Genomic DNA, 27,916 nt, shown 5'->3' on the forward strand with positions numbered 1-27,916 from the left:
ATTCCATTTAGATGAACAAGGTCCCTGTGGAAGGGTTTAAAAAAAAAAAAGAAACAGACAATGGAAGCAACAGCTTCTACATCACTCAATAACAGTGCAGGTCTTGTGATATGGGCTGCATGCATATCTGTGCAGGCAGCCAGTTACACCCTATCTCCATTAGTTTGTTATCGAGGAATAGATTGAGAGGGCACAATAAATCGACATATGTACACTGCAGCCTGATGTTTCAATAAGATTCAATGTAACACTAATAGGGGACCAGCAAAGGGCCATTTGCGTGGATAATTCCATTGTATCCCTTCTGTAAAGGAATGGATTGTTGGTGTTCATTACAGCAGTAATGACCCCCATTAGTTATCTCAGTTTGGGATCCCAAGCCTAGTGCAGAGTTAGAAGTGCAATGTCACAACTGCCTGCATAAGCTCTCCAGTGAACTATCTTCACAAACAGGCACCACCATAGACTTACTGTTTTTCTGGTATGTTTAAACATATTGCAATAAAAATGTCATTGCTTCATTTATTTTAGATATTGTTATGGATATGGTATCACAGACTTTATTGAGCAATTAAAAAATATACACAAAGGACAATTGTTTCTTTTTTTTTCTGTATTTTTCAAAATTTGATTTTCTTCCAGTTGAAGAACCCAGTTTCAAATATGAAAAGGGCACTTGTTTCTACAGTAACTGTGTACAACTTGCTCAGTTCCAAGTACTGTATTCGTTTCTTGTTACCGCTGCTGTGGTTCTCTCTCCAGTCTGGGAACTAAAACACTTTTTGTTCCAGGAATGGTAACTAAGTTGTTCTTTCTGATTCTATTTCTCCATAGAGTTCAGCTAATTTCTTAAACTCTGGTCCCCAGTCACCAAGGTAATTATAATCCTGGTCAGAGTGTGTAGTGACTGAATCCAGAGAGCTGATAGATCCGGCTTCTGATCTATGACCTTCATATGCATATGTTTGTATGGAGTCATAAGGAGGCACACTGGGATCGAGATCTGCCTCTGCCAATCTTTGTTTAATAAATTCATGAACATCTATACTGTTCAGGCTTGAAGAAGGCTGGTGCCTAGGTGTGTGCATCACATCAGGACGCACATCCCTCCGATACTTCAGCTCCTCAGCAGCTGATGGGTTCCGCAGGGCTGTGATGTCAAATGCTTCAGTGTCCTCCTCTCCACCACCCTCGTCATCATACGTGACAACGTTTTCCCGAACATCCTCCTCGGAAATGATCAGGGGCTCCTTTTTGCTGCGTCTTAATGTAATGAAAAGGACCACAATTGCTAAAGAGAAAATTGCAAATATTAGGTTAGGTTTACAGACAATATATATGAAATAAGTAGCATATCTCTTACATGGGTCACACAAATACAATATCCCAAATAAAAACAGATCAGACACTTGTGGACTGCTATTTGGATTCTTGCATTATTATGTTGGGCTTCAGTGGAGTTATGATTAACTCAGCTGTATGTTTGTATACACCATGGCCTACATTTTCAAACCCGGATGCCTAAATTTTGGCATCAAGAACAGATTTGCAGCCAAAATGGAGCTGGTGTCCAATTGAACTGTGCCAATTTACATCTGCTGAGAATCCAGCCACTAAAATCCACTATAGGCAATTAAATAAGGGCATCTTGATTTTCAGAGGTGTAGAACACCTGCAGCTTGTGCTGACTTCAATAGAAATTGCAGCTACTCAGGACTGGTAAACATAAGACCACTTTTGTTAATACCCAGCTTTAGTTACAACCCTACTCCACCCTATGCCCTTCAACGGCTCCACTACTCAACACATACATTTCAAATTTCCACTTCCCATTATGGACCCTTTTAACATTCAGATTGCCTGAACCTGCATTGTGTGTTCCGATGTGTCATAAAACTGGGCACATATAATGTAAAACATTGGAAGAATATGTAATACCCATAAACTAGAGGTTTTATGAGTACAGCTAAGGTTTACTTCCCATGCACAGCCCATTGATGGAAGAACAGGCTCCATTGTCAATAAGGCCCCAAGTCTCCAAGTTGTCACATGCAGTTAGTCTGCTGTAAACATGTGCAGTCCCACTTAAATCACTGAGGCTCCATGTTGGCACAGCAGCCTGCCAGACTATAACAAGTAGTGCCTATTATGACTAAGAGGGAAATTTACAATGGCACAAAGGGCAGTTAGGTGTCCAACCCCTATTAATGATCAATGAGATTTGGGTGCCTAATTTCTGCTTTGAAAATCTTCATCTACTATACAAAAGATGAGATTTTTCAACACCGCATAAGGGATCTGGATGCCCAGTTACTACTAAAAACAATAATCAATTAGCTATCAAATTAAAATCTTCAAGGTTTTGTTTTTTTCCTTTTGGAAAAAACAACAACAAATCACTCTTTCATTTGCATGTCCATGTATTTGCACATATTGTGACTGTAATGTTGATAACATAACTCAAGTGAATTTCTGTACATTTTAAAATTATACTCTAAAACCCAGGAAATGGCTGATATAAGCTGTGGCGAAAGGAATCGGTAGAAAGAGCACAGGCTTTCAAGATAAATTCAATTATTTAAGAAATGTACGTGGGTCACAAGACAAATCCCATTGTTTCAAACATTCTCTGTTAGAATGCACAAAAACACATGGATAGTACCATGATGTTTATGTACAGCAAGTTGTATCTCTGCCAAATGAGAATATTAAGTAATGGGAAATTAAAACTGGTCTGGGCAAATAGAGAAAATTCATATCCAAGGATATTTATCTAATGGAATCATTTTATCGTTTAATATGTCTCCTGCCTCTCTTGATTATGTTGTGCATAGATATCAGCTCATCCCACAGAGGTAATTAGAAAGTGGCTTTTGTACAGTATTAATAGTGCTTCTTACAGAGTAATGCAATTCAAAAATCTTTTCCTCATCTCTCTTCTTTTCCGTTTTTCCAGCTGGTCTAGAGATGATCCTTGAGTCAATGGCTTTCTGAAATCTTTCCAAATTACCTGGGAAGCTCTGCAATGCTAATTACTCTGACCTCTGGAAAATGTTTTGTATGGGATGACAGTTTTTCATCAGTAGGCTTTAAAGACATTTTTCCCATTAATTTTAGCAAAACCTATATATAAAACCACAGCTTTATATGTCTAATTACCTCTTTTCACAAGTAATCCCTGGTTCAGAAACACATTATATTAAAAGCAGCTACTGCCACATTCTGAAGGCTAATGAAAGGATATCAGTATTTAACTAAGAGAGTGGCTTACCCAGAAGAATGATGACACAGAGCAGAATTGCAATTAAGGCTCCTGTGCTCAAACCGGCTGAGGAAAGGAAAGCTTCGGCATGGCAGGTCCGAACGCGCCCATCTCTCTCACATGCACAGACCCTGATCGTAAGGGTGCTGCTGCTGCTGAGAGAAGGAATTCCACTATCAGAAATCAAAATCGGGAGGTAGTAGACATCTTGAGTAGTTCGACTGAATCTCCTTCGTCTGGTCAGGATACTGGCTGTGTTATCTATAACCACAAAAAGCAGGACACCATGGCTTAATGAAGAATAATTATGATTATTTATTGTTTCTGTCATGCCCAAGGATGTGAGAGACACCTTCCTCCCTTAGAGGTTTTTAAGGTCAGGCTTGACAAAGCCCTGGCTGGGATGATATAGTTGGGGATTAGGTCCTGCTTTGAGCAAGGAGTTGGACTAGATGACCTCCTGAGGTCCCTTCCAACCTTGATATACAATTCTATGATTCTATACCTCACCAGACAGTCCCTGCCTCAAAGGGCTTACATTCTACAATTTAAACACTGCAGGACAAAGGTGTGTGGCAGAGGAAAACAATAGGGGGGAGTGGGTTACATAAATAGCATGTGGCAGCTTTGCTAGTTTACATATGCTTCTTGGTGACTTGGGCCTCATTCTCACTTAAGGACGCTTTATACAATCTGGGTAGTGAGAAGGGACCTGAAAGGGGCTGTAAGTGTAACTTACGTCCACTTAAAGTCCCATTTTCCACTACCGCAGTTGTGTAAAAGGTCTTTAGAATAAATGAGAATAAAGCCCTTCAGTTTAACTGACTGTGTTTCTTATAGGCTTCACAGCAGAAGTGAGTTAGGAGAAATCTGAGTGAGGAGAAGATGGTGGCCAGAAAGCATCAGCTGTAGGAAATTCAAGATGGATGTGAAAGTTGACAGTGTGCACTAGGGTAGTGGGCATGGGAAGTTAGAAGGAAACACTCGGGATTTGGCTACACTTGCAGCTGCACTGACAGCTACCAGCGCTGCAGTGTGGCCACATTTGCAGCAGTGTTGGGAGTGGTGCATTATAGGCAGCTATCCCAGCATTCAAGTGGCTGCAACGTGCTTTTCAAAAGAGGGGGGTGGGGTGGAGTGTGACAGAGAGCGTGGGGGAGACAGAGGGCATGGATTTTTGGAGCTGTGTCAGCTCCCAGTCTTGCAAGTTCTGACCCCTTCCCCCACCCCTCTCTCATTCACTAAATGCAAATAGCGTTGGTTTTTTCCTCACAGACCAGATAAGCAGCTGCTCCGAAAAGGACTCCCTCCCTCGCCATGCTGCTTCTCTCCTTAAGCAAACACTAGCTGTGGACATTCCAAAGGGATCCCCCTGCCTGCCTCTGCTCATTCACTGCAAAGAGTAGCTGTGTTTGTTTTTACATAGGCAGCTCTGGGAGCCCCAAGTTCACAACAAAACAAACAGAGGCATCACAACAAAACAAAGAGTGTTATGCATTGTGGGAAGCATTATTCCTCTCGTCGAGGTGGAGTACATGCAGCTCTGTAGCCAGGGAGATACAGCGCTGTATGTGCCTTGCCAGTGTGGACAGCGAGTAAGTTACAGCACTGTAAAGCCACCACCAGCGCTGTAACTCTCAAGTGTAGCCAAGCCCTAAGCTAAACTTGAGGGAACGAGCAAATGGATTTGAGTCATAGCAGAACAGAAGAGGGGAGAGAGGAAGTTCATGTTGAATTTCATTATTTAGAAGTTACTCAGGTCCAGCTGGCATGCACTGCAGTTAATAACGATAGTGATTATTTTAATTTTACATTTATGTGATAGTAACACTCAGAGGCCCTCATTAGGATCAGGACCCCATTGTGCTAGATGTGCAAACACATAAGAAGACACTGTTCCTATTCCAAACACCACGCAATCTAAGAAGTCAAGGGCAAGAGGGAGTTGATACATTTTTTATACACATATACACATCTACAGGAGTATTTTTTAGTAATTATAAACAAGAGTCACTTATCCCCATCAACATGTTACCAAATCCATTCTTAACTGGTTGATTTCTTAACGACATTGTGAGCAGAGATGAATCCTGAGGAGCAATATGAAAGAGGAGGATAGTGGCCATAAAGATCAGTTCAGGGAGTGTTGTGATGTTTTCAAGAGAAACTTGTAAGTGAGCTGATGAGTTTGGTATCACTGGCAGAGCCAAGGAGATGGGTCATCACGTATGTGAGATACAATTAGGTGGATACATATGACCATGCAGATGTATCTCTGTAAGAGTGGAGTGATTAAGGGCAGGGAGGAGAAAACAGTGGGATGATTTTGTAATATTACTGGGAGTCACCAGATGATACTTATACATAGATACCCTCACAAGCTTTGTTTAATCAACTCTACAGGCAGGAAGATCTTGCACAACGTGTGGTTGGGGCAGTTCTTTTTGGAAGTGGCTTTCACATCACTATTCAAGTCTGTTCACTGCCTGACTCTTTCTGATTGGAATATTTTTGTTTAGGTATTGAGCTCCTGTATACAGGACATACTGAAGCAAACAAGCATTATATGGTTTCAGAAGCTCAATGAGTGATGAAGAATGCTAAGAAAGAACAACTGACTGAGATTATGGCGTGTGCTGAAGTCCATCCAACTAGGATGAATGAGGAAAGTATAAATTTTCCTGAGGAGTGGAGGAAATTGAAGCAGGAAAGCACATACACATTGCCAAGAGTCCTGTTAAAGGGTCTGAACAGTTGAGTTGGCTTAGTGAGGCTTCAAGACTCTGCTAACAATGCTTTGGGAAAGGGGCACACCAAGAGAACTAGGTAGATGTCACTGAAAAATGGACACAGGTGCAGGAATAGAGATAGGATGGCATGTTCCAGCCCACATGGCTGGTTGTTTTCCATGGTGGGGAGGGGTCATGAGTATGGCTAGGCTGGGTAGGTACTACTTACTTGGTTTTGATTCAATATGCCAGCCCTTTCTCTATCAAGCTCTTTGTGCCAATATTTTAAATATTGATCTCATCTGTCTCTCTATCCTAACATTTCATCCATGCCTGCAGCAAGATCAATCTACTTATGCGACCCTCATCACCATGGCACTGGAATGCTTGACAATCATTAATGGATTTCGTTCTCAGCACCCTGTGAGGTTAGATATTATCCCATTTTTACATGTGGGGAACTGAAGCAAAGGGCAGATTAATTGATGTACCCAAAGTCACACAGCAAGTCTGTGGCTGAGCCAGTGACTGAATGTGTTTCCCAAGTCCCAGTCCAGTGGCCTATTCACTGTGCTTATTGGTGCTTTCTTGGATGACTTAGCTAAATACACGTATCTTTGTCTCCCTCATTTCTACTGGTTGTAATATATAAAACTGGCTCTTAAGTCTCCTTCTGCACTTAAAGATCAAGGTGTACTTTTGTGGGTTATACTCTGGGCTGGCTGCCCAGCAGACTTCCTCTCACTCTTTTAGTGGTATGCTGCCTGCCTGCTTTGTTGCTCACAAATCCATGATCAGGCCCCATGTATAACAACACAAATAGATCATTCTTTTAAGTCATTAACACCCACTGATAGCATAGTTTCTACAAAACAGCCTGAGAGTGTGGAAAGAATATTTATAATGATACAATCTCTCCCCTCCATTATTGAGGTGCTAGAGTATTGCACATTTAAAATAAAATAAATGAAAACCCCTCAGCAATAATTAAAAGGGTGTCAAATAGTCTGCAAGAAAACCCTAACAGAAATACTATACAAGAAATACAGCGAATCTGTTCAGCTGCTTTTGATTTTGTGACACAGACCTTATTCGAAAATACACCTAAAAGTGTATACAATACCAACATATTTAAGACATCTCCAAATAAGGTGATAATATTTTAGTTTTTTCATGCATTGTCTGGGAAGTAGACTGTGTGAGACTCTGCAGCTATGACATTTTATAAAGAAAATCAAGATCCCTCGACTAATATTCACTGTTTCACCATTGAAGTCCATGCTATTTCCACCTTATTTTGCAGCTCCTCTCATTTTGAGATACATTTGTGTCACTTGATTGAAAAGATCAAATTAGATGTCACTGGGATTCAGATTACATTTATTATATTCAGAGACCTCTTCCCCAGAGCAGGGTGAGTACTCACCTGCAGATTCTATTCATAGACTATGGCATGGAAAGAGGTTCATCAAGTTCACAGATTCACAGGTTTTACAGGCCTCTGCCAATTTAATTTTAAAAGAATTGGAAGATTCATAAGGCTTATTTGACAAGAGGTTGGAAGAGCTTGTTCTTTGATACACGTAAGTAAGACATTTTACATTTAATAAAATGCTTTTCACAAACAATCTCAGTTCTTTTATTCTAGAGTATGGATGGGGAGCTGGGGTATCCTGATGCTGCATTGGCTACAAAAGACCACAATATTGACATCATCATTCATTAAACAGTGGGGGCTGTTGTCTGGCTTGTTGGAAAAGAAGTGTGCCCCCTTTAAGGACTAGAAAGCAAAGGAGTGACTTTTGGCAGCAGACCAGGGCAGCATGAAGTTTCTGACCCGTCATCCAGAGGTGACCATAAGAGAGAGGGGGCTGTATAGATCCATGCTGGTGCAGAAAAAGCCCTCTTTTACCTAGACCAGTGGAACAGCACCCATCCTACCACCATTAAAGTGGTAAAATACCAGGTTTGGTAAGGTTCTGCTTTGGGCATTGCACTAGTTGCTCCTTTCTCAGGGCGGTGGGGGAGGAGGGGGAGGATTTTTTCCCTTGCCAATAGATTGGTGAAAGCAAAGTGTTTTTGGTTTTTTTTCCTTTCCTCTTCTCAAAGCAGGTTCTTTAGGGCTTAGTTGGGTGAACATGAGACAGAAATTAGGGCAGGAGTAGGCAACCTATGGCATGCATGCTGAAGTAGGCACACAAACTGATTTTCAGTGGCATTCACACTGCCCAGGTCCTGGCCACTGGTCCAGGGGGCTCTGCATTTTAATTTAATTTTAAATGAAGCTTCTTAAACATTTTTAAAAACCTTATTTACTTTACATACAACAATAGTTTAGTTATATATTATAGACTTATAGAAAGAGACCTAAAAAATGCTAAAATGTATTACTGGCATGTGAAAGCTTAAATTTAAGTGAATTAATGAAGACTCGGCACACCACTTCTGAAAGGTTGCCAACCCCTGAATTAGGGTATGATATATGTAATTTTGTAAATGAGGTGTGTCCAGTGGAAGCATGCCATAGAAAAGGGACACAACGATCAGACAAAATGGATTGGTAAAGGATGTAAAGAAGATATACTTTAAAGAAGCAGAAACAGAGATATGAACTGAGTTCCTATTGACTTCAGTTCCCAAAATTACCATTGACTTCAGTGGGGACAGGACTTCACACATTGTCATTGTTGACCTTATAACAGTCCATATCTGAGATAATTCAAGTTAACTTGTTCTGACCTTGACACCAAGAACAAGATCCTTAGTAATTTTCATACCCCAAAGTACAATGTTATACAATAACGTTTTACTTAATATGTCAAAATTCCCACTGACTTCAGTGAGGCCAGGATTTCACCCCATGTGTTTTGTATTGTAAATCTGCAAACCACTCCAGAGCTAGATTTGCAATATGTAAAGGAGGATCATCGTACAGAAGAGCCAACAAATTTGACATTTTCAGAACTTGTATCTTCCAGAATGCAATATCAGGCCTTAAAGATCCATCTGAATTGCATTCTATCAACCAGAATTTTCTTCTGATGAAACAGCATAACCAAAATGTAGGCAAGTATTTTAATTTGCAACATGACTTTTAAAAAAGTGCCAAATCCTGGCACTGGGCTCCTGGAATTGCAATGAAGTCAATGGGAGTTGCAGGTACTCAGCACATCTCAGGATGTAGTGTTATATACACAAAGACAAAACAATTTTAGACTAAAATGGCCAATCCTAGGGAGGGTTTGATTTCAAGCTGTAAAAAAATGGGTCAAGCAAACACCACCACAAAGTTATTTAGACAATATAATAAAGTAAAAATATCAAGAATACATTTAAGGACTAAAGCTTGTAGTGCAATTCCATTTTGGTGACAAGTAACACCATATCCATCAACTGAACATCAACAGTTGCATCAGTCATGATGCTCATCCCAATACAAGTATCAGAGGGGTAGCCGTGTTAGTCTGGATCTGTAAAAGCAGCAAAGAATCCTGTGGCACCTTATAGACTAACAGACGTTTTGGAGCATGAGCTTTCGTGGGTGAATACCCACTTCTTCAGATGCATCTGAAGAAGTGGGTATTCACCCACGAAAGCTCATGCTCCAAAACGTCTGTTAGTCTACAAGGTGCCACAGGATTCTTTGCTGCTATCCCAATACAAGTTATCCTAAGTTCTTCTAAAGCTAATCAAAAATGTAGTAGCAAGTGATATTAAGAATACTGATGATGGCCCTTTACTTCTATTTGTGATTCATTATTATTCTGTTGTGATGGTGTCTACAGGCACCAACATATAAGCTTAGTTACTCTGTGTAAATTTAGATAGAATAAGAAGTTCCTACAGTATTTGCTCATGTAAATCTGCCTGGGATCACATCCAAAAGAGGCCTAGTTTTTAAATCTGGGCAGGAAAGCATAACATCCTCCTTTCGTTCCCGACATAAATCTAATCTAGAGTGAGCAATCTGATGCATGCAGCTAAAGCAGCAGTGACAAAAATGCAGTCTGTGAAGGAAAAAAAAAATCAGAGACTTATTCCAAGAGCAAAAAGTAAGCCATCCTGAGCAGAAAGGGTTTAAAGTCACACAAAAAAAACCTGAGTAGCAACCTAGCAATGATGAAATAATTTAATCATGGAAGCTTATTGGCAAAACTGTGAAGGAAAGAATATTGAAACAGGAGATCTGATATGAAATAAGGCAGCAGATAATTGCAGACAGGGGAAAATCTATTGTGAAGATGAAAATCCAAACTGAAAAAGCACAAAGATGTCAAAAGAAAAAAAAACAAGGCAAGGTTGTGTCATAGTATCTTTCCCCAATCTGAACCTTAGAGTCCAAAAATTGGGGTACCAGCATGAATTCCTCTAAGCTCAATTACCAGCTTAGAACCTGTAGCGCTGCCACCAATCAGGAGTTCCAGTGCCTGATACACTCTGGTCCCCCCAAAACCTTCCCTGGGGACCCCCAAGACCCAGACCCCCTGGATTTTAACACAAGGAAAGTAAACTCTTTCCCTCACCCATGCCTCTCCTAGGATTTCCCTCCCTGGGTTACCCTGGAAGATTACCATGATTCAAACTCCTTGAATCTTAAAACAGGGAGGTATGTCCCTTCCCCCCCACCCCTCCCCTTTCTCTCTCACCCAGAGGCAATACAGATTCAAGCTCCATGAATCTAAAATAAAGGGATTCCACCCTTCTCCCCTCCCTTCCCTGTTAAGTACAGACTCAATTCCCTGGAGCCTCAACAAGGGGAAAAAAATCAGACAGGTCTTAAAAGCAAAACTTTTAATATAAAAAAGAAAGAAAAAGGTAAAAGTTATCTCTGCAATTTAGATGGTAAAAGTTACAGGGTCTGTCAGCTTATAGAAACTGGAGAAAAAAGCCTCCATCAGCAGAAATACAATTTAAAATACTTCCAGCCAAATACACATTAAAACTCTACCAGCCAGATACATATTTGCAAATAAAGAAAACCAATTAAAAAGACTATAACCGTCTTTCTACCTTTTGTACTTGCTAAATTTGAACAGAAGATTAGAGAGCCTGTAGGTACGTGTGGTTACTCTTAGAACCCAGAGAGAACAAAACCAAACCCAAAAAACACAAACAAAGGCTTCCCTCCACCGAGATTTGAAAGTATCTTGTCTCCTGATTGGTCCCCTGGTCAGGTGTTTGGTTCCCTGTTTGTTAACCCTTTACAGGTAAAATAGACATTAACCCTTAACTATCTGTTTATGACAGGTTGAGAGAAGATGAAATAAAAAAGTCATGGACGAAGTTGGCAGATGTAACGCTAGAGTGAAGAAATCTTGAAAGAATGAAGTTTAACCTGCGCCCCCGCAAATGAGAAGCTGACATTTTTTTCCTGTATAAAATACATTCATAAACACCAAAGAGTTGGAAGAATGGAATTCAACAACATTTTTTAACAGTTTTTCATTTTTAAGTATTTTAAAAAAAGATAGCAACCGTGAAGAGGCATGGTTTTAACACAAAAGCAGTTAGAGGCAAGGTCTCTAATTTAGAAATGCCCTTGATCGTGATCATTTGGGTATTTTATATCTTTCTAAAAGTACCTATGGTATGGAATAGCTAGATAAAACCCTAGCTGGAATGTGTCTAAGATCTCTATAATAGTAAGCAAAATTAGAGCCATGTGTACAAAAAATAAATATTGTTTTCTCCCAGTGGAGGTTTACAGGTATAAATAGAAGCAAAGGAGGTTGTAGGTATATCTTGTGGTGATGGAATAGAGGGTCCGGGAGTATTAGCATGTCCATATATTCTAATATTCATTATTACTATGGGGGAAACCTTGATAAAGGTAATAAGTAGCTGTTATATAGTGCTTTTCCACAGTGGGTCACAGATAGTTGTGTATTCAAATCTCTCTTCCAAGCAACGCTCCAATTATCAATCTTTGGCAGAGTTTTTTGGGTCAGAAAATTGAAAAAGGATACTGCTGGCCAAGTAAATCTAGGAGGTTTCCTCCAAAGTAATAAAAGTTCTGGAGTTTCTGGAGCTCCCAATGCATCCAATCCAAACATGTTTATTATTAAATGCTTTAATGGGAGATGTTTCCATGCTCAGGGGTAGGGCAAGCCAAATTGTTGCTGAAAATCTACAAATAATTTAAATTTTTCATTGCTTATTACAGGGATCGGCAACCTTTGGCACACAGACCAATCGGGGCTTCAGCTCACGCTACTTCCCATAGCCCCCATTGGCCTGGAACAGCAAACTGCGGCCAGTGGGAGCTGTGATTGGCTGAACCTGCAGACACTGCAAGTAAATAAACCACCCTGGCCCACCAGCGGATTTCCCTGATGCATCGAGTGCCAAAGATTGCTGATCCTTGGCCTATTAGCTGCAAAACAATCATAATTCCTGTCACCATCCACTCCACCCCAGTCAAAGTTTTGCCACTGATTTAAAAAAAAAGATTGCGGTATGGGACCGCTTCTTTATGGAAGAATGCATGGAAGAAGAACTTTCTAGCCAAGTTTGACAAAGCTTGCTTCACAGCTGTTATTGTCGAAACTCTGGAGTCTTCAAATCCATAATAATTCAATTATACAGTGTCTGAAATGGGGAGAGGATTGACCAATTTTCATACGATCATAGAATACTGAACACTTTGTGCAGCCATATCTGACAGCCCCAAAGATGCCTGGCTTAACAAAAAGGAGAGCTCATAATTTTCAAAGTTGGTAAAGCCAAACCCTCCCAGAGATAGGGGGAGCTGTTCAGAACCAGTCTTGGTTTCTTACCTACACCCTAAAGGAACATTCTGAAAATATTTTTGTATTTCTTAAAATAAGTTTGAGGAATAGAACTAGGGAGATCTCTCAGAAGACACAAATTCTAGGAAGGACATTCATTTTCAGTATATTAATTTTACCCCACAATCTGAGGGGTTAAGGAGTCCCATCTCCTCAAATCGTTAGGTACTTGGGCAATTGTTGGTTCTCTCTATATCTTAAGAATGTCTTGTATATTTTATATTTGTATAATCAGTATTCCTAAATATTTTATGTAAAATGACTGCTATTGACAGTTCTGATTTAAGAAAAGGCCTTTATGGACGTAGTTGTTAATGCCTAAGATTTCTGATTTACTCCAATTAATTTTATATCCTGAGAGGTGCCCAAACTTTTTAACAGTGGTTAGAAGGTTAGGATTGATAACTTTGGACTTAGATACAAATACAAGAGCATCATCTGCATAGAGCATAGTGTTGTACTCTGTTATTCCCCACCCTGATATCATAAATATACTGATTTGCTACAACTTCTAGAGTTAAATCAAACAGAAATGGACAAAGGGGGAAGCCCTGCCTCGTTCCTCTCTGTCACAGAAATGGGGCAGAAATAATACCTTTGGTCACTTCCCTGGAAGTCGAGTTAGAGTACAAAAGTTTAATCCAAGCAATAAATTGGTTACCAAATCCAAATTTTGCTAGCACATTGGGGGCTAATTTAGCTACAACAAGTCAGGAAAAAGATCTTGGCGTCATCGTGGATAGTTCTCTGAAGATGTCCACGCAGTGCGCAGAGGCGGTCAAAAAAGCAAACAGGATGTTAGGAATCATTAAAAAGGAGATAAAGAATAAGACAGAGAATATCTTATTGCCCTTATATAAATCCATGGTATGCCCACATCCCAAATACTGTGTACAAATGTGGTCTCCTCATCTCAAAAAAGATATTCTAGCACTAGAAAAGGTTCAGAAAAAGGCAATTAAAATGATTAAGGGTTTGGAGAGGGTCCCATACGAGGAAAGATTAAAGAGGGTAGGCCTCTTCAGCTTGGAAAAGAGGAGACTAAGGGGGGATATGATAGAGGTATATAAAATCATGAGTGATGTTGAGAAAGTGGATAAGGAAAAGTTATTTACTTATTCCCATAATACAAGAACTAGGGGTCACCAAATGAAATTAATAGGTAGCAAGTTTAAAACAAATAAAAGGAAGTTCTTCACACAGCGCACAGTCAACTTGTGGAACTCCTTACCTGAGGAGGTTGTGAAGGCTGGGACTATAACAATGTTTAAAAGGGAACTGGATAAATTCATGGTGGCTAAGTCCATAAATGGCTATTAGCCAGGAAGGGTAAAGAATGGTGTCCCTAGCCTCTGTTCATCAGAGGATGGAGATGGATGGCAGGAGAGAGATCACTTGATCATTGCCTGTTAGCTTCACTCCCTCTGGGGCACCTGACATTGGCCACTGTCGGTAGACAGATACTGGGCTAGATGGACCTTTGGTTTGAGCCGGTACAGCCGTTCTTATGTTCTTATGTTATATGTTCACATGAAAAAGATAATCACAGGCTATGTGGTTAAAGATCTTTTTTGGCATCAAAATAAACAAGAGCTAAGGGTAACCTAGTATCTCTTGAAGCAGCAATAATATCAATCATATGACACAAATTATCTGAGCCATGTCTATTGTGAAGGAAGCCTATCTGATTTATGTGTATAACGTGAGACAACTTCGTCTAATCGCATAGCAAGAGCTTTCACTGAAATCTTAGCATCACAATTTATTATAGAAATTGGCCTGTGACTTCTACATACACCAAGGTCTTTCCCAGGTTTAGAAATATCTGAAAATTACATCATTCTTTTAGAGTAGGCAGGAGAGTTTGCTCATTCTTGGCCTCACTGAACATGTTCAATAATCTGAGTATTAAAGTTACACAGAACTGTTTTGTAAAATTCAGTTGGGAATCCAGTGGCACCAGGAATCTTTGCAACTATCATTTCTTTTACAGCTGGCATTAGTTCGGTTATTTCTAGGGGTGCAGCTAAAAGTTACTTCTGATAATTAGAGATCTGCGGAAGAGACAATACACTAGAAAAGCCATCCAGGGCATCTTTGCTGATTCTGTCTTCAGCTAAATATAGTTCTGAATAAAACAGTTGAAATTCTTCATTAATATCTGATGTTTTATATAATTTATTGCTACTATCATCAATAAGAGTCATCTTATTTCGGTTAGCCTTTAGCTTAAATCTATATGCCAATAGCTTGCTAGCTTTCTTGCCAGATTCCCAGCAGTTTTGCTTCAAACAGAAGAAAGCAAACTCAGCCTTTTGGGACAGAAATTTGTTGATTTCATATTTTAGATGAATGAGAGTTCTGAGTTGCTCTGGGAAGCAGGCAAATGCAGTCTACATCCAAGGCCTTAATTTCCTTTGAAAGGGCATCAATTCTATGTTATCTTAATTTCTTTTTAAAGGAGGCATAAGAGATGATGCGGCCTCTGATGAAGGCTTTAAAGGCATCCCAAAGTGTGGCAGCTGATGAAGTAGTGGGGCATTTGTATTAAAAAAAATTCTAACTCCTGCTGGATACAGTTAGCAAATGATGTATCAAACAGCAGAGATGTGTTTAATCTCCATATTTTAGTTGGGGGGCTATATACCATGGGGACCTAAAGGACATGGTCAGATACAGTAATAGTATCAGTGCCACAATCAGTGACAGAATTGGTCAAGTTTTGTGAAAGTCAGAAATAGTCCAATCTTACATGTGTTGAATGAGCTGCAGGAAACAAAACAAAACAAAGAACACTCTAAACCTATAGGCTCTGGCTGTAGGAATATCCAATCTCCAAACATTTTGTCATCCTAAATCAGCCATGTATGTTTTTTATATGGAAATGGAGAACATTTATCAAGGATTAGATCTAAAATTTTGTTAAGATCTCCAGCTATAATAATACTATGGTGGCCCTATGGCATTTATACTCATAAAACATTTATGAAAAAAAAATTGGGATCATCCAGGTTTGGCCTGTAGAGATTGCAAAAGATGATTATAAAACTGCCAATTTCAGTCTTAAGGACAGTAAATCCACCCTCATTGTCAGACACAATGATCAAAATATTAACATTCAACTTTTTATGTATTAGTATAGCAACAACCTTCGCTTTAGAATTAAAGCAACTAGAAACTGAGAGGCCTACCCAATCTCTCTTTCTGTTTGTAGAAGTGGGGAGGCAGATTTCTTCTGTTTTATTTTTTTCCCTGTGTTTTTGATTCAGAGAGGAAGATGCAGAACTAAAGTATGTCTTGGGGGCTTCCGCAGTTGGAAGCAATATTTCTCTGGGTTGGATGGTGAGTTTTAGAGGACGATATTTGGAGATTCCCCATTGGCTGCTTTAGAGCTCAAGCAACCTGCATCTACCTCCATCATAGTGTCCTCTGGTGTCCAAGCTTTCAATTTCTGAGTCTTAATTTGTTTACGTAGGACTATATTCTTAGGCATTTCCATTTCATTTCTTCACTGATAAACACTGGGAAAAACATTTCTTTCTGGTTAGTTTCGAAAGTACTGTCACAGGGTTGGTCTGCCACTCCAGTAGAGATGGCACAATGCACGGCCACAGTGCAGTTCAGAGTTTGAGTTTAGGACTCAGTAATTTGTTTCTCAGCTAGCAGGGATTGTGAGTTGCAGATGGGGGTGGTGCCCCCACTCAAACAAAGGGATGAAGAGCCTCTGTGTCACTCTTTAGCATCCCCTTTGGTCAGCTCAGGAGCAGAGGGGGATCTAGGTTTTTTCAGTTAAGAAATGTTTTGGCCAGAGAGAGGAGTGAAAAGAGCAGGGATCTTCACAGCTCTGAGGAGTGTTTAGCTGTATGAGTTCTCTCCCGCTCACCATGGAAAAACTCCTGATATCTGATACATTATTTCTCTAAACTCTCTGCATGGCTCATAAGTCACCATCCCTTCTGCCCCCCTTTGCACTTGCAGCAGATTTCCTCTTTATTTATGTTTTTCAGTGGTGTGATAATATCTGAGCAAGATGGTATATACCCTGTTGATGCCCCTCATGCTCTGGAGCTCAGTCTTACAGTTATCACCATTAGTGCTAATGCTTTTCTCCTTTCCCAGATAGTTTTACATTTTCTCCCTTCATGCTAATTCAGCAAATATATGTTCTTTAAAGGTCCAGATTTCATGAAATATGCAGTGAGTATTTGTAATAGTTCTATAAGTTGTGCTAGCTTTTCGGTTTTCCATCCAGCTCTACCATAAAGTAGTGATTTCTTCCTGTGCTATTCTACTAAAAATAACATCTATTTCTCTTGTGCCAATTCACTAAGTATTAGTGCTACCAGAGCAGTAAAAATGTGGGTGTGTTCGTGTGTTACATCTTCTAGTAACATCAATATGTGCTCTTACAGAATTAATTTTGAAAGTTCAGGTGGATTTCTCTATCTGGGAGAAAACAAAGCTGTTTGATATCAGCAACACTAGCATGAGGAGGTGCCCCTGGAACCTTTACTTTCCTTTGCTTGCTATATGCTGATCCCAGCCTTGATCCCTGCATTACGTGACTTTGCAGCCTACTCAACATAAGACGACAAGTGAGCACAATCCCTGGAATAATGATACAGATATAAGCTCAGTAATCAACAGAACAACATTAATTTATTATTGGAAAAGGATGGCCCAGTGGATAGAGCTTTAGCATGGAACTCGAGAACACAGTTCCGTTAGGCCCAGAATTTTAAAGATACTTGGTATTTATTCACTTAGTGTTACAATGCCTAACTGATGTAGGAACCTAAGTCTTATCTTAAAAAGTTACTTCAGAAGTTGGGACCCTATGGGTATGTCTACACCCCTGCCCCCCAACCCTCCAAGACACTGAGCTTCAGATCCCAGGTCAATTGATTTGGATTCAAGGGGCTCGGATCAGAGGCGGCTCCAGGCACCAGCATGCCAAGCACATGCGTGGGTCGGCAAGCCACAGGGGGCGCTCTGCTGGTCGCCACAAGAGCGGGAGGCAGGTTGCCTTCGGCGGCATGCTTGCGGAGGGTCCGCTGGTCCCACAGCTTCAGCGGACCTCCCGCAGGCGTGCTGCTGAGGGCAGCCAGCCTGCAGTGCTTGAGGCGTCAAAATACCTAGAGTAGCTCCCGGCTCAGATTTCAGGGCCAAAAATAGCAGTGCAGACCTTCAGACTCAGTCTGGAGGCTGGGTTCTGAGACTCACCCCCTTTGCAGGGTTTCAGAGCCCAGGCTCCAGCCCAAGCCCAAATGTCTACACTCCAATTTTTAGTCCTGCAGCCCAAGCCCCACAATCCTGACTCAGATAACCCAGGCCAGCTGCAACTGTGCCAGAAATCTTTTTATTATAGGGTAGACTTGCATTAAGATTCATTGAAAGTTAATTGGACTTTAGCCCCTAAATCACTGAGGCGTTGCAATAGAGAGAGGAGCAACACATAAATAACTTGGTGTCTCTGTTCCTCAGTTCCTCATTTCTAAAATGGGAATAAATGGTATTTCCCTACCTCACAAGGGTCTGGTAAGGGCAAATACATTACAAATTGTGAGGTGCTCAGGTACTACGGTAATGGGAGCCACCTAAGCAGTATTTATCTGGAGGCAGCTCCTCTCCTGCGGTTGCTGTTAAAATATCTTGTTGAAAAAACAATAGCAAACAAGCTGTAGCTATAGAAAAGGTATGTAACTTCCAACCCCCCACATAACTAAAAAATGGCTCTGTGGAAAATCTTCAAACTTGTTTTCAGTATCGATCCTCAATGATAATTAGTACATAAGACTATCTTTACTTAGTTGGAGTTGAACATTTTTGGATGTTAAGCCCAATTTCAGACTTTCAGAAGTCACCAGTCTCAGTGGGTTAAGGCTTGGGGAATTTACAAATAATATTGGCACAGATGGCTGAACACGTTCATTCTGTGATACAAATAATTACATTGCAGGGAATTTACCAGAGTCATTGGGGCAGTCAGTAGGATTTGTAAATCTTGTGAGAGAAAAAGTTGTGTTTTAAAGGGCCTGAAAATCTTAAAAGTTCCCTGAAACCTGAGTGACGTTCCCTCTAGAGGTTACAGTCTCTCCCAAGTGTTTCAAGGGCAGTATAACTTCTGCTTGCAGGTTACAGCATGAACTGAAATAGAGAGGAAGTGATCTATCAATCTAATCCTCTCTCTCTCTCTCTGTATACACACACACACACACACACACACACACACACACACACACACACACACACATGTAGAGACAGACAGACAGACTCTGTATGCATGTGTGTGGCTATGTCCATATCAACCTATATAGCTGTACAGAAGTCTTGGGCTTTCATCACAGCTTGAAGTAGACAGACTTCTCACAAACATTTTCATTGAAATCTCTCCTCTCCAGCCCCCCCGCCCAAAAAAAAAAAGTCAAGCATTCTGCAAACTAGATGAGAAACGGTGTGAGCTTTTTGCAAAGAAAAAAATGTTGTTGATGTTCTGAACGTTTTGTCAACCAGCTCTGCATTCTGAAGAGGTTCTTCCCCCTTCTTTTGGCTCCCTGACAGTGTGGTCCTGCAGCAAAGACTTCCCTGGGTGTCTCTAACTGTGAAAACTCCTGTAAGGAGCCTTCTCCAGCAGGAAATACTCCAGAAATAGTTTATGTAGACAGGGGCGGCTCTAGACATTTCGCCGCCCCAAGCACGGCGGCATGCTGCAGGGGGCGGCATGCTGCAGGTGGCGCTCTGCCGGTCACCGGTCCTGCGGCTTCGGTAGATCTCCAGCGCAAGACCAGCGGACCCGCCACAGGAAAGCTGCCAAAGGCGGCCTGCCTGCTGCCCTCCCGGTGACTGGCAGAGCGCCCCCCACGGCTTGCAGCCCCAAGCACACGCTTGGTGTGCTGGGACCTGGAGTCACCCCTGTATGTAGAATGCATTCATGCTGATGTCTTTTCTACTGCTGTCTTTTGGGAGAAGGGCATGTCCTTCTTCTCACTGACCCCTTTCCTTCCCAGGTACAGATCCCAAAATCCATGAAGGAACTGAGGCACAGAGAAATCAGGGCATCCGACTGATCACCTTCCATATAGGATGGGAAAGATCCATATGAAAGGCTCTCTTTATACTAGAATTCATGAGGAAAGGATAAGGTTTAAAAAAAACATAAAAGGAATTAAGCATGCTAATCAAGAACATATTAGTGGGAAAAGAGACAATTTGGACGGGCACAAAATTCATAATAAAGAGCAGATTCACACTGGCAGAATAAACGAGCAGATTTTAAACTGGGTGAATAGGCATCCGTATTGCAAAAAAAATGATAGTAACTATGCTATACTAGGTAATAAATGCCAAGTTAAGACATTACTGATAAATTAAAAAAACAAATAGAGAAACAAAACCCTAAGGAGAATATTTTTTCAAATTGATACCATAATGCCCAGTGCTAGCAACATTATGCAGAATGAAGTGGGAAGACTAAAGAAGACTAGAGCAGCTCAGAATTCTTTATTCCCCACAGAAAATTTTGACTTTTTGGCAGAAGTCTATAAACCAAAAATTTTCACCTGAAAACTTTCAGATGAAACCCAAAATTTTTGACTCAGAAATGCCACTGCACAGCTTCATGGGAGTTGTAACCCGTGTGCTCCCCTTCTCCCCTTCAGCCAGGCTAGACTATATCTACCATGATGTACCTTTGTCTTCTCTCTTGCTGAGCCCACGTATGAAGAACAGGAGTCCCTGGCTGTGGTGCATTTTGAGTCATGTACTCTGGTTGGGGACCCCGAAGGCATAGAGAAGAATATGGGCATGAGGAAACCAAACTACAAGTCCCATGAGGCACCACATAGGTCTTCCAAATTGAATATTTTCAGTTTTCTACTGAAAAACAAAATATTTTGGGGGCGGAGGGGGAGAGTGCGGGGGGTAATTCAATTTTTTGGACAAAAAGTCAAACTTTTCCTCAGAAAGTAGCATATTTTGCAAAACGAAATAAAAAGGAAAAAGAAAAAAATCATTTTCTTGAAAACCTAGTTTTCCGTCAAAAAACATTTGCAGCAGAAAATTTTCAAATAGCCCTATGCAGGCCCAACTCCCAAATAATTGAAAAGGCATTTTTCATTGTTCTTGCTTTCTAGAATTGCAGGATTAAATGATTAACTAAACTTCATGAAATTTTCTTCAGTGTAGCAATATTTTGTTGTTTCTTTGTTGTACTTGTGTGTGCATACTGTATAATCTTGCTGGTGGAGGTATTCTCTGATCCCTCTGGGCCTGATTCTGATACCCTTGTTCACACTGACTAGTACTTATTTCATGAGGACACTCAATCAACTTCAGTGAATCTACTTGAGAAGTATAATAGTACTCAACATAAGCAGTAGTATCAGCACCCAGCTTCCCTTCTAGATCTAGGAATCCAAACCCAACTCCACATTTAAATTTCTCCTTATCTCTGTTCCAAAATCCTGGCTCCAAACATGCCAGAGTTTTGAAAAGAGAGATTAAAATCCAGTGCGGGCTGAAGCACCACTGCATAGCTTCAGTTTTAAATTGGGGTAGTCCCACTGATGTCAAAGGGTGGAAAATGGAATTAAGGCAATAGTGCATCAGGCTTTAAATCCAGAGCTGAATTTTGCAGTTTCAGCTTTCTTCTAAAAGAAACAAAGCAAACAGAAGAAATACTTGGGCGTATGTTAAAATCCCAAAGGTCCCAAAATATTGTAGCTCTGCCGTGACACGGCACAGTTCTCACTGAGACATTTTAATTCTACAGTCTTGAAAAACATTATTGAATTGATTTTCCACAAGCTTGTTCTGAGCCCAACACTGATTTTTTTTCTCTTTTGTAAGCTAAACAATCCCCAAATATTCAGCCATTATAAATGTATCCAGTCCTAAAACAAAACCAATGTATTAAATTTTTCTGATCTTTCTTTTGTGCATGCACAGCTTAGTGTGATTTTGTTTGAAAAGTTCAAAGTTGTCACGTGCATGGGGTGTGCCTTTAGCCAAGTCTGAAAAAAAAAATGGTTTAGAAATACCAAAGTTTCAAGTGTTTGAAAGCTGCATATTGCACATACACTGTATATGGTTTCCACTGATATTTCAGGGCGAGATTGTGCCTAACAGCACAGCTCTGAAGGAGGCAGTGTACTTCATGGACAGCCTTTGGAGGCACAATTTCCCCTTCTACTTCTCCCTGTTGTAGAGTGGTAATCATTTGCTGTTGTCCTATACCAAAAGCAAATTATGACACTCCATATATCAGCTGTAGTTGGTGGTGGTGGAGTCAATGCTCCACTCCAGGTGTTCATATTTCACATTCATATGCTCCAAGGATTATAGTAGGCCAGCAGCAACTGTTTATTCCAGTTCAACTGCACCCAAACTCTGGATAGTGTGCACATGGAAGTAAGGAAAATTCTTACTCTCCCTCACATCCATATGTGTGAATATGTAGTCCAAGCCACATTATGGCCCTTAATCATTAGAACATTGATATTTTGCTGGTGGCCAGACAAGTGTATGGTTTAGAGCATACAATTTGTTCAAATTCTCCAAAGGTTTAATAATATATGAAGATCCAGAGATCTAAATATATCCATTCAAGAAGAGCATGCAAACATCTAAAGCTCTGTGCATTGAAATGAGTGCAGCTGTGATCCCAAACATGAAAACATTCAAACACTCAGTGAATTTATTTGAATGTCTCTTCAACGTTCAGAATATAAAGGCACACAAGTACACTCTGCATTCATTTCAAGGGTAGATCTCCCATCCCTGAATACAATGCTCCATCATGATCTGAACAGAATGAAAGCTCCAAGTTGGCAAAGGGCTAGAGTGCATCATTTAGTCACAGCTCTGTAGCGGAATAGTGCAGAGTCATATCACTCCCAAAGCAGCGCCAGAGGCCCTCCTTTAGTATACAGACCTCTAGGACTCAGAGGGAGTTCATTTTTCTTCAGTCCTTGGTTTGTCTTGTAAGAATGCCAGCCATGCCACAGTGACAATTCATACTGCTGTAGTGGTGGTGGCTTTATAATAATCAACTAGGAACGGCACTGAGACTGAAACGCATTTCTCAAACTCATATTTAAAAAAAAACAAAAAAAAAAGAGTGGATTAAAAGACTACAAAGCGTACATGCTGGGTATAAAATAGAATAGAATATAAAAATGGAATAGCATTTTCTAAAAGACTGTTTTTGAAACATAGTCCTGGTTATTCACAGCTCACAATGCAGTGTGCACAAATATGGAGTCCTTGGAATCAGCCAGTTGAACATTGATAGATTATAGTTTTCACCTCCTGAGAAGAATTATGTAGAAACAGAGCACAGTTGTTTTGTTCAATGAGATGTCCCAAACAAAACAGAGTCCCACTTCTTATAGATTAATGTCTTTGATTTACCTTCATTGTTCCTTAGGGTAAAGTTGGGATTCAAAGAAAGGCCTTCATCAAGAGAATAATGGAATCTTGGCCCATTTGCAGAGTTATCTTTGTCAGTGGCACTGACAGTCTGAATGACCTGAAATAAAAATTAAAAAGTAAATGTGCTGAAATTTCAACTTGACCCAAATATTACCTGACCTCAGCACAATCTTTAACCTTAGCTTATTTTAATTTTCTACTGGGCTGCAGCCAAATTCAACCCACGAAACTACTAGCCCATTAGCTTGATTTCTCTCAAATGAAATATTTTAGGACTCATACTGTGGAGCAAGCTAAAAGCATCCACACTTTACAATATTTTAATATGGGTCAGGACCTTGCTACAAAGATTTTCCTTATTATCAAGACTGCATACTGGGGACTTCCAGAATTACAGTTATCCATAAACACCTATTTTCTGAGAGACAAGACACTGATTAGACAAATGTCTCCAGTATATAGCATCCTCAGTGTGTTGTCTCTACTAATGAAATGCAAAAGCACTTGACACTTTTTCCACTCTAACAATGTTAAACAATTGTTAAATCAGAGTGATAGACACTCGACACCAGCACTCTGTTTAAATCCCCTTTTAGGACTCGGTACCAAATTGTAAGAGAGCAGAAGATAAACAGAAGCAGCCATAACTGGTTTTAGTTTGGCTTACCCTAGAGTAACATGAGATTAAATATATCAAGACAGACACCACGATTAGGAGAGCCAGGTCTGAAAGATAAGAGTCCTACAACCCAAATCCCTACTGATTTTTCAAACTGAATTCAAACCGAAACTTTACTAGCTTTTGAAATGTTTGACTGAATATTTTTCACCTTGCACTTTCATTTTCTTGGTGGGACTGGAAATTCAAGTGCCAAAATAGTGTAAAAGAAAGACTGTTCTTAAGGTATTTCTGGATAAAACTGAATAAATTGCTGCGCAGAAATGACAGAAATCCAGGGAGGGAAATATATTTTCTCATGAGATTTCCTGCTCAGTTTTGTAGACTGATAAGTGTCCAATTGTTTGTAGATTCATCCACATTGAACTTGAAGTTTCAACTTTTAGGGCTCTTAGGGGTACTGTCTGTATTAAAAGCTGAAGTAAACAGGCATGTCTCAATGTCCACTTATACAAGAGTGGCAAAGCAAAAAAAGAGAAATGCTATTTTAAAGCTAATGTAATACATTAGTTATTTTATAATTAGTGGAGTCTGAGTCTGAAGCAGATAAGAAGGCAAACAATATTTTCTGATTATTATATTTTATTAGGAGCTGTGAGGAAGATTTAATTTTTTAAAGGTAGCCACAATAAATTATTTGCCAGATTGTAAGCAATCAAGGAAATTATTTGCCAGATTGTAAATAATAAAATTACATCTCAGATCATCTATAATCTTGAAGTCTGCAGCAAACTAAGCAGCCTCATACTACAGCAGACCTTGTTAAAACTTTTGGGAGCAGTTAATTTCTCTACATTACATTTTGAAAAGGTAGTAAACTCCAAGAGGCTTACCTATAATTGAAATGGCCTTGCATAATGAAAGGAGGCTAGAAAAGCCTCATCTGATCAGCCTAAATTCAGATATTTAGGTTTTAATGTTTAGACATACTTAGGGAATATTTTCAATTTCAAGGAGGTCAGTTTTTTGAGACTACAGGCGAGTCTCATCTTACGCGGGTTCCATTCCGCAGTTAGAGTGTAAAGCGAAAACCGCGTATAGTCAAAATTACATTGAGTTGAATGGCGGGTGGAATTGCCTGCACTACAGAAACACTACAGTATTTAAATTGTTATTTTTCTCTTTTTTTTTGTTTTTGCCAACTGCGTAAAGCTGAAATCGCGCATGTTAAATGCGCATAATATGCGACAGACCTGTACTGAATTTCTTTTGACAGTTCTTTTTCTTTTTTTTTCTTTAGTAGCTAGTTAAAATTTAGATCAAAGGTCTTAGAAAATGAAAGTGTGTTTCATTAAGTAATAGTTCCAAAAACTTGGTTGTTTTTTTAGCAAAAATGCTTTATTTTGTCATACATTGCACACTTTCCTTTGACAAGCTATGTCGTTGCTAATGGAATAATCTTAGGGCTCAATCCTGATGCCTTTACTCATATAAGTAGCTCTATGTGACTATACTCAGTATGGAGGGCTAGACCAATTTTTTCCCTCAAATGCATGTGCCTTCCATTGAAATGCATCCCTGAGTAAGTAGACTTTGGTTGCAATTTGAAGTCCTCATCCTGAAGGAGCAGGTATGCCATGGAAAGCCAGCATTTCTGTTCTTCAGGCTTTTATTTGACAGTTATACATTCTTACAATAATAGAAGACTTTTAGAGATATAAAGGGGTGGAAGATCAAGAACTTTTGAGTCACCACTCCACTATTAGAAATAAATGATCTTTAACAATACTGAAATACATGCATTTTTGTTCCATTTTTTCATGAAAAAAACATACTGTGGTTGATGCAAGGAAAACCTTACTATCCAGATGTGTAAAAATGTACCTATATCATTTATCTAACATCTCAGGCCAATGATTTTACAGGATCTTGTTTCAGATGCATGACCCAGTTTTTCAATATGTTAGCTCAAGGCCTCAGTGGCATAGAAGTATTGGTATAGTGTCTTTAGCAGCACTTTAAATCTCAAGAAAATACTCTAACTATATTCTCCTATTTTTGCATGTGAAAATCCAAATTTACTCTACTTTAAGCCATATAACTGAGAGAGTCTATAGTCAATTGAATTTAAGGCCACAGAAGATCACCAGGCCATCTAGGTTTTTTCATAAATTGGGAAAAAATACGAGAAGCACCTTAAGATCTAAATTAAGATCTAACTTTTTTATAATCAATTCAGGGAAAAGATGACCAGAAAGGAGGAAGAAGACAGTGTATTTTAATGCCAGAATACCATCTAATTGAATAAAGTAATGCAGAAAGCTCTAAATTCTTTGTCAATGATTAAGTGGATTTGCATCTTATCAGGTCATACTTATGACACCAGGTGCACCTTGCCAGTGAATAGTGTTGGTTTCATATGGATGTTAGAACTCACAGCACCCACTGAGATGGCAGCCACAGGCAATGCAACAAGTCACATTGAGTAAGCTAGAAATTACAGTACAACACCATCATAAAATCCAACTGATCATCATGAAAAAATACACAGAAAAATTTTCTTGTTCCTACTATGCAGCAAGATACTATAACGATGAGTAGAACTTGGAGAAATTTTGCTGGAGCCATATTACAATGGAATGCTTCATGATATTGGGTCGATATTTTGTTGTAGAAAAAAATTGGGCGGGAGATGCAACAATGTTAAAATGTCCTATTTCAACATTTGAGAATGAAATATTTTTGCTTCTTTTTTTTAATTGTATCTTATTGTAAAATGTTATATATTGTATAGTACAAAATAAAAAAAATCCTCAAAATCGACACGAAACATTTTTTAAAAACTCCTTTGTGGTGAATTTTGAAATAATTGTTTCCCTTTCCTATCTGTAATGAAGCCAACATCTTTGGGAAAACGGAATTTCTGTCCTTCTCTAGTGAGGAGTGAAGTATAAACATATGGATGGAGGGATTTCTCACATATATGAGCCTTGTTCTTCCTGCAAAACATTTAATCAGTTTCTCAAAATTTACCACACATTTCAGATTAAAGTTTTGCTATCATTTATCAGATGTGGATAATATCCATAATTGGAGTCTGAATAATTCCAGAATACAAGGACCTTCAACTCTGAATACCATCCAGATCTACATTATATGCTACTTTCCCCTCCTTAATAAATAATATGCTTTGAAATAGCTTTTAATTTGTTTAATAAGAAATACACCATTGAAGAGGATTTTATTTTACGGATGGAAAGACGTATGAATAAAAGTCTTTCTGTCTGATGGTGAAATTCTATCCTGGCATAAGCTGGCACAACTCTAATTGACTTCAAGGGGAATTGAACTTGCTTATGATGGATTTGAATTTGGTCCTGTGTCTCAAGCTATATTTATTGTGCATCAGTGAGCAGTTCTTGAGGGACACAGAATGTATCTCCTAAGCAAGGTGAATGCCCGACTAGGAAAGTTGTGAGCAGAATGTTCAAATGGTCTTCTTCTCATAAGTGTTTTGAGAGGAAGATGCTTCTGGGGTTCATTCTAATAATTCCTTTCTAACACTAGGTTTTACTGAATTAAAAACAAAATAAATTGTGCTCTTGGGAAGGGAGGGAGAAGCAGAGGGAAAGACTGTGAAAATTAGTGTGGCTGTTATTTTCCCCACCTCAATTTATCCCCAAACCTCTACCTAAAAATGCCCAGTAAAAAAATCTTATAGATTTATGAAATTAAAAACAAAACAAATCCAGTATGTTAAATCTGATTTATTCTGTTTAACTGGACACTGGAGGATTATCACTTTGTAAGAAAAAAATGGTAGACAGCTTACAGCTGCTGTGCACTCTTATCCTAGCTGCTGAGGCAGGAAGAATGGCTGGCCCAAAAAGGTATGGCCTGGGGAATCCCTGACTGCTGGTACAGCCTCTTAGGACCCTGGGCAACTTGCATAAAATAAAGCAGCTCTTAGGATGTCATTGTGTCCCCTTGTTTGAATTTTAGAGCTCATCTGCAGCTGAGAATCTGCCCTACTATGTGACTGACTTTATAAGTAGAACTGGTTAGAAATTCTCTGGTGGAAGTGTTT

General features: G+C 39.6%; 1 protein-coding gene across 5 annotated transcripts in view; it reads right to left on the reverse strand.

Moving 5' to 3' along the window:
* Positions 1-311: 311 nt before the first annotated feature.
* The window catches only part of CDH18 (cadherin 18), a 1,010,793-nt gene continuing 983,188 nt past the window's right edge, over positions 312-27,916 (reverse strand). For 4 of the 5 annotated variants that reach the window (XM_050937421.1, XM_050937420.1, XM_050937419.1 and 1 more), the window contains 3 exons: positions 23,190-23,307; positions 3,272-3,523; positions 312-1,291 (listed from right to left, as the gene is read on the reverse strand). In XM_050937421.1, coding sequence (XP_050793378.1) covers positions 801-1,291; positions 3,272-3,523; positions 23,190-23,307 — 861 coding nt within the window. In that variant the 3' untranslated portion in view covers positions 312-800. The remainder of the gene's footprint in view (positions 1,292-3,271; positions 3,524-23,189; positions 23,308-27,916) is intronic. The other variant, XM_050937423.1, reaches the window with a different exon arrangement.

This window comes from Gopherus flavomarginatus, chromosome 2, assembly GCF_025201925.1.
Source record: "Gopherus flavomarginatus isolate rGopFla2 chromosome 2, rGopFla2.mat.asm, whole genome shotgun sequence".
Taxonomy (NCBI): Eukaryota; Metazoa; Chordata; order Testudines; family Testudinidae; genus Gopherus; species Gopherus flavomarginatus.